Source organism: Lycorma delicatula, chromosome 7 (assembly GCF_047948215.1).
Source record: "Lycorma delicatula isolate Av1 chromosome 7, ASM4794821v1, whole genome shotgun sequence".
Taxonomy (NCBI): Eukaryota; Metazoa; Arthropoda; class Insecta; order Hemiptera; family Fulgoridae; genus Lycorma; species Lycorma delicatula.
In genome coordinates this window covers 103,420,580-103,433,091 of record NC_134461.1, presented here as the reverse complement: position 1 = coordinate 103,433,091, position 12,512 = coordinate 103,420,580, and the positions used below count along the sequence as shown (strand labels likewise).

Genomic DNA, 12,512 nt, shown 5'->3' with positions numbered 1-12,512 from the left:
TATTTCTCTTTAAACTGATTTCAGTCTTTAACTACAACAATCATTAGCTACTAATAAACAATAAAAACATGCAATGAAACTGTACCAGATGTTATCTAACTTCAGCAGATCTAAAGAACTGGTTTAACTTTAGTTACTAGAATTTTACCTTACTTCACACCCATAATTTTTAAGTATGCTATTACTTTACGAGACATTGCAGTTGATATCCCTGCAATCAGCTTGTAAGGATGAAGATTACCATCTTACCTAGGACCTCATATTCTGTTGAAATCAAAAAAGTAAAATAAATGCATTTTATTCTAGTTATTATTTCAGAAAATAATAATGTGCAACTGATTTTTTTTTATGCTTTATAAACTGAAATATAAACAAAGTATGTTGTTTTAGCATTATGGGGAACACAAACTAGAAGTAATGCAAGTCTTCATCATAATGCACAAACTTGGTTCAACAGTTTTGTTACAAGTTCTATTAACTCAAAAGAGTATTTTATACTGAATAATGAAACGATGTGATGTAATTGTATATACGATGTGATGTAATTGTATATCCGATGTGATGTGTGTAGTTATATATGTGAAATAATACTGTTAGAAGAAAATTATAGTAGTTATAATAATTACCTGAGTAACAAATGCAAGATCTGAGATTAAAGAGAACGAAGTAACTCTTCCACGAGAAAGGAATGTTTGTAACAGTATATTAACTTTACCATAAAGATTTTCACTACCGCCAAGTACTTGATAATAACAATTAGTGTCCAACAGTTCATCTAACTCTTTCATTTCATCCTCCCGTACCTGTAACAGAAAATAAAGTAGAAAACAAATTAACTTAACCTGTAACTTAATTAAAATAATCAGTGCTTTCTAATTTTATTAGTGTGTATGAAATATTTTATTTTCAATAAAATAAATTTCTTTTAGCTAGTTTTCTTATGCAATACAACCAGGATCACAAAATTTTATAAAAAAAAAGATTATAAAATAATAAAGTTATGGGTGTAATATTATTCCATGCCAAAAAATCCAAGTCATAACCTTTTTGTCTCAGATTTCAGTGATTTATTTGTTTAATCAATACTAAAAATATTTTTCTTTAGAATTTTTGAACAGTTGTTTAATTTTAAACCAGATTTAAAAGAGTATTTATTTCATATTCTGGTATTCAGACCAGAATAAACTGAATCAACTTTAAAAATATAACTAAGACTACAAAAATATTTAAAAATAAGTTAAATTATACAAAAGAAGTTAAACATTTAATATTCATTACATTAATTATTTAATTAAGAATTTATTAAAACATGTAAAAATATTTTTAAATAGTTAACTTAGAAAAGATAGAAATTCTTTTAACAATTTTTCACTTACATTTTCATTCAAACCATTCCCACTTTATAGAATGCATACCCCTGTCTTTCTTTAATATAAACAAGGGAATTCTAGATATAACTTTGTTAGGTACTAACTGAAAGAGAGCCAAGAACTAAAAACTTAGATAAGATAACAATACCTAACTTTGAGCTGTTTTCATGTTTAATAACTGAAAATAATTTAATGTACATCTTGGATTAGTGTATATAGTGTATATTTTATATATATATATATACTACAACATAGCTTGGGGATCACTGCCCGCCCACACACTGTTAATTACACAAGTACTATTGCACAATTAATTTCCTAACAACCCATTACACTGGTGTAGCATTTAATTACATTACACTGTTGCGGATACACTATTGTACCCTCTTTAACTAGTAGAGCAGTGTATTACCCATGTAATATCACTCCCACGTAATGTATATTACATATACAATGTATACCTCAATGTAATCATACCACCAGTGGTGTACCACTGGTATTATCCATTAAACTAGTATACCAAAGTAACTATAATGGGGGGGAGGTGTTTAAGGTTAAAAAATGAAATTTTAAAACTGAGACAAAAATGAGATACAGCAGCCGAATTATATTACTTCTGTAATAGAATAATACAAAATTTTGGGCTTTTTGCAATTTTTTAATAATAATTAAAAATCGATTAGTTATATAAAACTACTACCAAAAAATTCTATATCTTTAGTACATACCAAGTTTTCCTTTTTGAGTACATTTTATATTTATACACAAAGATTATTCAAAATTTGTATATAAAGTTTAAAAACAGGTGTTTTTTACTGGATAATTTGAAGAAACCTTTATAAAGTGATATTACAAATATTAATTGAAATTACAAATGTTTATTTATTTTACTTATAAATTTATACAAGAAAATGGTTGTACCTTAAGCTGTTCAAATTCTTGAGCTTGAGATATTAATCCAAGAATTTCAGGTTCATTCATGACATCTTTCAATTTCTCATTAAATAATTCAATAGTATCATATTTTATATAGAAGTAGCTAGCAGTCCGACCCAAGTCTAAGAATAAAAACAAATTTAAACAAAACAAAACATATACTTGAATAAAAATAAAAACTTGCATTTTTAGTGTAAACAATAAATATAAGTTTGTAAATAATTACAAACTTTATTAAGAAATTTTGTAAATTAATCAAACAGAATTTTTTCAATATAAATTGATAAATTAACAGAAAAAATAAGTCAAGAGATGAATAATAAATATATACAATTATTAATTTAATTGTGATGAATGAATTTAACTCTATGATAACCAGTTTTCAGTTTTTCCAGTTGCTGTTTTTTTTTTTTTTTTATATCCACATTTAATAATTTTGCAGAGAACTCTCTGCCTCATCAGGAATTTTATTTTATATATCACTTAATTAACCCATTCAGTATACAATATACACTGGGAAAAAAACACTATTTTTTATCTGCTACACTACAAATTCATATTTTAAATCTAATAAAAAAAATACATAAAGCAATTTTCTTAACTTTTTTTTTGGAGATACTTGTTTCATTTTTCTTAATAATGTTCAATTTTGTCCTAAAATAACACGTGTTAGTTCACTATTTAGTGAGTATGTAAATAAGCCTAACTTGAATTCCTACCCTAATCCTTATAACTAATCCTACACTTAGTTTTTAATTACATTTAAAAATTTATTTTTAATGAAAGATTTTGAAACATTGTGGGACATGAAGAGAAATTTGAGATTTCTCACATTGTCACACAATTTCACTTCTTTTCTTTTTTTTTTTGCGCAAACAAAACATCTTTTTGTTGGATTTAATTTTTTAGCAGGAACAGGAATTTTTTCAACAAAATGTGCCCACTGCTTTGTCTCAAGGTGTACAGGTGTTGTGCCACTAGATGGTCTATCTCGAGTTTTATAGTGGCTGAGTTTTTTATACAATAACTGAAAAACAAATATTCAAATGAAAATCACTTATTGTATAACATAAGTAATTGTAATATAAGTATTGTATATTTTTTCTAGTTGTTTTTTTTTCCATAATTTATAGGGGTTAAAAATAGCCATATCAAACATATTTTTCTGTAGCTTTTGACATAGGACCTCATTAAAGAAAAACATGATAAAACTTTACCAATATGTATGGCAATGGTTTTGTTTTTTAAAAAAAATGTTTAATTATTACTGTATCTAAATTTATTATTAACATATAAATAAAAAAGAGATTTATATTATAGCTGAAATATGATATAATACGTCAAAAATTAAAAATTTTTCCCTGAGTTTATGCCTTTATTTCATTCCGTACAAAGAAGATTAGTCTTCCACTGCCATCTAACGATAAAAGCACAAACTATTTAGAGTCTAATATTCCTTATAAAACATACAGTGAGCGATACGCATCAAAAGAACAGATGGCCAGGAAACATAATGACATGGTGAGCAGCACTCGTCAAAATGTCATAAGGTTGTGTCATTTTCTGATGCAATAGACTCGTGAAAGTAGCAGAATGGGTTAAAAGCATAATTTAAAATATTAAAACCACAAGGGTAATGTTTATCATCTCAATCACTGATGTAAAGTTAATTAATTTTTTACTATAAATAAATAATAATAATTTATTATTGATAAATAATAAGAGAATTGAAATTACCGTAATCTGATTATATTTTTAAATATAAATCTGAATAATTTAAATTACTAAGGCAATTCATGTAGATTCTCCACATTCTATTACATAAATTTATAAAAAATTAGATTTTTAAAAATATACATTGGTATTATATTTAAGTTTAGATTTGTTAAATAATTTACACTATATTTGAGAAAAAAAAATGTAAAAGATTAATTTTAATAAATAATAATTATATTTTACTGCTTGGATGCAATCTGCTAAACAATCTATATACATAAAATCATTATTATGTGGTTATCTGCTCTCAGATAAAATCTTACACCATATCTGTCGCCATTCTTTATTCCCAGTTTCTGATAGTTGCACGCGCGTGCGCGCGTGTGTGTGTGCATGTGTGTGTGTGTGCATACACAAAGCATAATCTGTTTTTTACAATGAATGTTTTCTTTTTCTATTATCCATTACTTATAACAGAAACTTAAATTAGACATTTCTACATTATTTACTTTATAACTTTCTAAGAAACCTTCAGATTGAAAAATATAGTTTTAAAAAATATATCTAGAAGAATGCTGATGACAAAAAAATATATAACAGCTTAACTTGTTTAAAATCCCCTGAAAACAGCTCACAAGTAAAATATAAATATTACAATTATTTTATCAGGAACATCAACAAAATCCTCAAAAATAGCTTGAATAATAAGAATAGTAAATTGACCCTACAATCATAAAAAGAAACTTTAAAATAATAATGAATGTAATTTCTAAAAGAAGCACAAAAAGAAGAAAATAATTATATTTAATATTTATTTATAATGTGACTTTTTGACTTGGTGACCAAAAAACTGACAAACTCTTAATTTAACACAGACTTCAAAAAATCAAACTAAAAGAAAAATTATTTTTATTACTTTGAATATTAAAGTTTTTAATTTTAATTTTTAAAATGTTATTTTTAACATTTTGTTTTAAACTTTCAGAAAGTTACTAGGAAAAGACTTAAACAACCAATACATGATTTTCCTCATTTTTAGATCAGTTAAAAATTATTCAATTTAATTTATATTCTTTTTTAACCCTTAATAAAAATTTTAACTTGATTATAAAAATTGTTAAAAAATTAATAAAAATCTTAATAAGTTTAATACCTAAATAAATAATTTTATATAAGAATGAATATATTTTTTATCCTTTATTGAAAAAAATATAAGTTAAAATAGACTAATGCTACATATGATATAACAGTTTGGGAAAATCTACATTGCACACATACCCGCATACTTTTGACAAATGTTTGGGTTTTGGTAAGCTCTGTCATGGCATACCATTTAATAAGCTATAAAAATACATTAAAAAAAACAATAATTATAACAACACAACACACACCAGTTACAGAAAGATCTCCAGTTCTATGAACATAACGGATCATTTTTGCTTTGTCCAAATCAATTGCTGCAGTATTGATCAGTTCCTTCCTTTTTCTTTCTAACAATGGATCATCCTGAAATTAAATAAAAATAACACAATAATAAATTTATTATTTTTTTGTCTTCAGTCATTTGACTGGTTTGATGCAGCTCTCCAAAATTCCCTATCTAGTGCTAGTCGTTTTATTTTAGTATAACCCCTACATCCTACATCCCTAGCAATTTTTTTTACATATTCCAAACATTGCCTGCCTGCACAATTTTTTCTTCTACCTGTCCCTCCAATATTAAAGCGACTATTCCAGGAATAAACTAAATAAATTTATTTAAACATAAAATAATTTATAAGAAATAAAAATAAAAACAGACTGTAACATATAATAGTGCTTCAAAGTTACAAATAATTATATTTTTATCTATATTTAGTTAATTAACAATTTATCTATTTAATTAATTATCTATTAATTAAAACTAAATTTTTATCTATTAAAACTTCAAAAATAGTTAATTTTTGAAGTCGGTGCCAGCCAACACAAATTAAACAAGTTACATAAAGTTAGTATCTCAACCAACTGCTAGGCGGCTAAATGGGATTCCCACATGTAAAATGGGATCTCAAGAACATGTAAGAGAGAGAATCTTATTGTCATATCTCATCTTGAGTTTGCAAAGGCATATCTGCTTGGTGGTAATATATGTTCCTAAGCAACCTATAAGTATTCTTATATCATATTTTTGTAGGAAAAAAATACATAACACCAGTATTTTTGGATACGTTGTTTACAGTTAGAAGGAACAGTGTTTTTAGTGGTTTTGTTGGCTTCATTAATCGTCAACCCTTTTGAGTAACAAAATAAATTTTATATGGTTTTAAAGTACATAAAAAGTACTTACTGCTGTAAACATTTCAGATTTCTGCCACCTGTCCCACATGTGGTCTTTGGACCCAAAAAATGAGACATTTTCAAAATCTTACAATTTGGTGGTAATTTTTTTTAATGAAGGACACTCGGTAACAGTCCAATTTTTTTTGTAAATGTATTGCAAGTACTACTAGTACCTAAGAGTTAAAAGGTAAAAAATAGGCCTGTTACCCTAAGCCCTTCATTATTTATTTTGGGCCCAAAATTTGAAAAAAATAATTTATAAATGTAATTTCCGTAAGATTTTGTAAAAAATCCTGTAAACCCATGTGACAAAATGAATTTTGAATACACTAAGTTGAAGTACCATCTTTACTCTTCCAAAAAGTCTTTTTTGACCCTCTGTACGATGTAAAAAAAGAATACTACAGCTAATGGAAAAGTGATGAAAATGGTTGTTTTTACCTGTTGGAGAGTTAGAAAATAGTTTATTACTCAAGAAATTTTTTTTTTTTAAATATAAAAGCACATTTTTTGGCCACTACAAGGCGGATAGTAATCATATACCAAGTATCATCAAAATCAAAAATAGTAATCCACTGATCATTTGTTGAATTAAAATGGAATACCCCAAGAGCATTCACCACAACAAGCAACTGATTTTGGATGATAAACCCATCATTGTGCGGGAGATGGCGGCAAGAATGGAAATTAGTATTGGCAGCATCAAAACAATTATTAATGACCATCTCTGATACTATAAAATTTTCACCACATGACTACCTTACCCTCTTACCTTCAAGCAGAAGTTTACACAGGAAGATCTCTGAACTTATCTTCTACCATGTTATGAGTAGAATGAGGAAGATCTATTGAAGTGTATTTTCACAATGGATGAAATGTGAGTCCACCACTAAACAAAAATAAAGTAAACACATGTCGATGGAATGGTAACAGAATGATGAGTTAGCCATGAAACTAAAAACCATGCCATCAGCTGATAAGATTTTGTATACCATGTTCTCGGACAAGTACTGTATGTTGATTTTTTGTGTCAAATGAAAGAACAGAAAATCATAAATGCTGCCTACTACAGCAACCTCTAGTAGGAACATGTGAAGCCAGCTTACAGATTGATATGCCGAGATATTCTAATACACACATCTTGCTTCATGACAACTTGCAGTCCCAAACTTCCCATTTAATGTGCAAGACATTCATCAATCTTAGCTGAGAGACTTGAACATTCAGCGTACAGTCCTTGGGACAATCATTTGTTCAGCCTGTTTAAGGACACATTAGATGGATATCATTTTGTACCTGATGAGGTTGAAGAATTTGTGTGCAATTGGCTCAAAGCACAGCCAAAGAAATTCTACAAAATGAGTATTCAAAACCTTCCAAAATACTGGAAAAAGTCCGTGGAAGTTCATGGACACAATCTAGAAAAAAATGTTAAACTCCTTTTGTTGATTTTAATAAACTATTTCTAAGGACAAATTCTTAAATCCAACTTGTTGAAAACTGGACTATCAGAATATAATTGAATGTTAAAAATTCATTAAAATAATATGAAAACTGTATTAAAAATTAGACACAGAGACCACTATTTTAAAATCTAAGTGTCATAATAATAACTATTTAATAGTCTAAGAGAAACAATGAAAATATAATTACCATTATATCCTGATAAGATATTCCATACACTTGGGGATTAATTCTCATCCTGACAAACAGATATGTATAGCTCAACCATTCTACAGCTTCTTCTACATTTGATATTGTTCCCAACGTGATCTTAAACAATAAAAATAAACAATAATTAAAAAAAGAAGGTTTTTATAAAACAAGTTACATTGAAAAAAATTACTTCTTTCTGTTATACTCAGAGAAATCTAAATCAGAATAATCAACTGGCTGTGTTTCATAAATCCTGGCATATCCTACAAGTGTAACAATTGAAAAAATTTCATAAAAATTCATCTTACTTCCAATTGTGATTATGCTGACTGAGTATGGCAATTCTAAATATTGTTTCATAAAACTTGACAATTGGAAAACATACCTATGAATTTCAACATTTTATCTCATTCTGGGAGATGAAGTTGATCGCCTGCTCAAGGTGCCCCCTATGTAACCTAAACGATCAAGAGGTCCGTCTTAAAACATGTTAACTAAATTAGCATGGCTCCATATCTCGACCAAATCAATTCTTCTCAGAGCTCTGATAATAACCTCCGCATTATTTATTGGAATGCAGAAAAGGCTGAATGACAGAAAATTTTGCAATTCAAACAAAACGTCTCCCAGGCAGATGTGGATATATATTTTATTGCTGAAGCAGGTTGCTACAGAAACCCCAAAATATTACCATACTAATGGTTATGCTGTGACTATACTTAAAAGATCCCGCCAATTATTATCAGGAATCTTTGTGGGAATACAAAGTGAAATGCAGTATCATGCATGAAATGGAGAAAAACAAAACATTGGAGCCAGTCATGGTTGCCATATGGAAAAATCGTCAACACTTCACAGTTTTTTGCTTGTACAAGCCTCCAGGAAATTATCCTTCCTATGAACCCCTGGAAAGAAACATGCAACCAAATACTATTCTTGTTGGAGACTTTAACAGCCCTTCTCCAAGATGGGATTACTCAAGACTGATGCCATCCAGAAAGTGCCTTGGAGAGATGATTGATAACCTTCTGGATGTTGTGGATACACCACCTACCTACCTCTCATATTCAGGTCGTGATAGTTATCACGACCTGATTTGGTTGTTATCCTCCCACACTTATCTGAAAAAACCAAGGCCCTCTTACTCAATGATGCTGGTGGATGTGGTCACAGAGCACTTATAGTTACGTTGGCCATGACAAAAGTGCCATACAATGAAAACTAACCCCTACGTTGGAACTTTAAAAAGACAGACTTGAATATAAAATGCTTACTGATTCCGACCATGAGTTGAAGAGTTTTCACAAGCCGGAGGCAGGCCTGACAGCTCTGCTCCATTGGTCCATGATGTTTTGGCGAAACTTGATGACTTGTTTTCCTATCTAGCAAATCCCAAGAGTACCAAGGGGAGATTATTGCCCCGTCAAGAATTCTTTCGAGTGACTTTCACAGCTCTCATGGAGGGTTTTGAAAATCTTGCCTCAAAGCCTGCAGTTCAGAAACTGGCCCCAGCGCAGCCACGTAGGTATGCTGAGGTGATTAGGAGCAGACGTGAAACCCAGCCAGTCCAAGAAACCTGAAGATGCATTTGTCAGCAGAGCAGAGGGCTCGACTGTCCAGCAGTCAGCTGAAGAAAGACCTCCAGGTTGCACTTCGGGGTAACTGGAAGGATCTTAAAATCGGAAAAATCAAAGAGACCAACAAGGGATTAGTTGTAGTAGCAGATAACACAGAGACCATTCAGGCAATTAGAGATTTCACTGCGGTTAAGCGATTGAAGTAAAAATAGACCCAGAAAGAATGCATAGGCCCTGCATTATAGTCACAGCCTTACCGATGAGGATGTCTTGTCCCTCATTAGGGAACAGAACACTGATTTGGATGAAGCCGCCTTTCGGCGGGACTGCTGGCTGGTCTTTAAAACAGGTAGGCGTGATACACAGCAATATCACAAAGTTTTTGAAGTGGGTTCTGGTTTCTTTTAAAAATCTACCTCTGCAGGGGTAAACTAACTGTTTATCAATTTTGGGTCCTGCTGAGTAAAAGAGTACGTGGATGTCCAAAGATGTTTCAGGTGCTGCAGATATAGTCACAGAGCTAAATTTCGTAAGTTTGCCTTGGTGTGGGTGCATTATGGTGAGGAGGGCCACCAAAAATAAAAAAAATGGCATACTGTCAAGTATTATGAAATATGTCACTAACATTTACTGTATTTATTTGCATAATGTCTACATGTTCTACTCCTACTTTTCAGCCCTAAATTGACAGTCTGGACACTGAGTAAATTTTTTCCTATCGAATACCAAAACTTACAACTGCATTTTGATACATACATCTGGTTCATGAAAATAAGTGTAAAGATTTATGGGTAGAACGAGTAAATGAATAAAATTCAAGGAGTCCCTTGAATATGGATAACCACATTAAGAGACCAAACTTATGTTCAAATGCAGTAGTATATTTTTCTACACCACACAGTGGATGGCAGGGTCGTACAGGTCCTCAGTTGGCCACAATTGTATTAAATCTACGTAAGAATCGTTACTTTTACTAGCAAGTGGTGATCAAACACCCACTCAGATATTAGCCCAATTGTGAATCTACAGTCAGATTCACAACAGAAGGCTTCCTCTTCTGTTCTTTCCTCTACTTGTAATTTTGAAGATGATTTTGAGTAAGTAATTCTCTACAGTCCCTGTCCGACCCTGTCTGAACACTTGTTTTTTAATGCATTTCTGAGAGATCCTTAGCGTGATCAACAGTGATAATTGTTCAATGTTTGTAAAAGTCAACAAGAATCAACAACTGTGCAAAATATTATATTTCATTGTTAAGATACTAAAATCATATGAACCAACATCACTGATGTGGATATTGTGTTAACATTTCACCTAATGATGCACTCATTACTTTTTAAATGTTCCTTACATTTACAACAAAATACTAAAACCTACTTATACGTATAAAAACTAAAGAAAACAATTTAAAAAAGGTGATACTTTTCTATAAATTATTCAATTTTCCTTTTCAACTCAAAAAAGCCTTGATATTTTGAACTACAGTGCACGTTCTCTATTGAGGATAAGGCAACTTCAGATCTAAAATATGTTACATCTTAAAACCCATTAAGGAACAGCACCTATACTGCTGTATTTCTAAAAAAAATGATTAAAATGACGAGTAAAATTTTAAAAGGAATTTAGTACAGCAAGCAATTTAGACCAAGTAGTTTAATAAATAAGAAATTTCTAATTCTAAAAAGACTTTACGAGTACTATGTGACAACCAATAAAACTGGCACTATATTCCTTTTTAATTAAAATATATTACATTTTACTGTTATCAAGCTTCGGAGATTTATTTTTTTACTGTACAATTAAATACACAACCATTATTTTTAATATTTTATAAAATAAAACAGATATACTAACAATAATTTTTTTAATATTAATTTTTCTACAACTATATACACTTCCTTTGTTTGATACTTCCTTTGAAATAATTTATACTTACTTAAAATAGTTATTTTAAGTATAAATTATTTGAAATAGTTATTTCATGAAAAAAAAAATTATTTATTTATTAGTGCCATCAATTTTAAACCACTATTATTAATGAAACTGTAATGAAAATAACTTTACCAGCTAAACCAATAATTTAGTTGGTTTAGTAAATTTTTATCGCCTGAATAGATGTTTTATTTACCAATAACTAATAATAAAGACAGAAAAAAATTATAAATAAACAATAAATACCTCAGCATTTAAATTATCTGCAAGACAGGCAGTGAAATTACTTTCAATAGGAAACTGATTTGTCAACAACGATAAATAATGAGATAATTTATCATGAGATGTTATAATAATACCATGACCTGACGTATCAAATTGAGGTCTGCCAGCACGACCAAATATTTGCAACACATCCAATATACCCAAATCAACAAATGATCCATGTTTTGAATCATACAACTCTGTTCCCTGTTACATAATAAACAAAATACAAATTATCTCAATTATTTATTATCTATATATTATTTGTTATCAATATATTATCTATTATACCTCAATTATCTTTTCACAAAAAAAATATATGCATTTTTTATTTTTTCATTTATTTTCTAAACCACTCACTCTCTAGTTTCACACTTACATTTATTTCTGAATATAGGCTGTTACAATATATATTGCATTACTTTTTAAATTCAATAAATAGGGTACTTAATTATTAAATGGAGATATATTTGATATATTTTTTTTCAATTGCTGCTTTAAAGTAAAAATTAGATTAGTAAGTGATAATGCAATAAGTATGAATCAATGAACACAAGGAGATCAATTGCAAAGCTGCCGTTGCAAGTAATAATGTAATACTCCACAATATAAATAAGATATGAAATGGGTGCAGTTTAGATAAATAGTGAAGAGCAGAATACTGCATAATATGGAAATTTGGGCATCTCATTAGTATAAGAAAACTGAATGCATTCATGTTGGTTTTTTAAGATTGTTCCAC

At 29.4% G+C, this 12,512-nt stretch overlaps 1 protein-coding gene across 7 annotated transcripts in view; it reads right to left on the bottom strand.

Annotated features, from left to right (window-relative positions):
* The window catches only part of obe (activating signal cointegrator 1 complex subunit obelus), a 116,238-nt gene that overhangs the window by 43,674 nt on the left and 60,052 nt on the right, over nucleotides 1–12,512 (bottom strand). For all 7 annotated transcript variants that reach the window (XM_075370362.1, XM_075370367.1, XM_075370361.1 and 4 more), the window contains 5 exons: nucleotides 11,753–11,977; nucleotides 7,995–8,114; nucleotides 5,414–5,528; nucleotides 2,292–2,428; nucleotides 627–803 (listed from right to left, as the gene is read on the bottom strand). In XM_075370362.1, coding sequence (XP_075226477.1) covers nucleotides 627–803; nucleotides 2,292–2,428; nucleotides 5,414–5,528; nucleotides 7,995–8,114; nucleotides 11,753–11,977 — 774 coding nt within the window. The remainder of the gene's footprint in view (nucleotides 1–626; nucleotides 804–2,291; nucleotides 2,429–5,413; nucleotides 5,529–7,994; nucleotides 8,115–11,752; nucleotides 11,978–12,512) is intronic.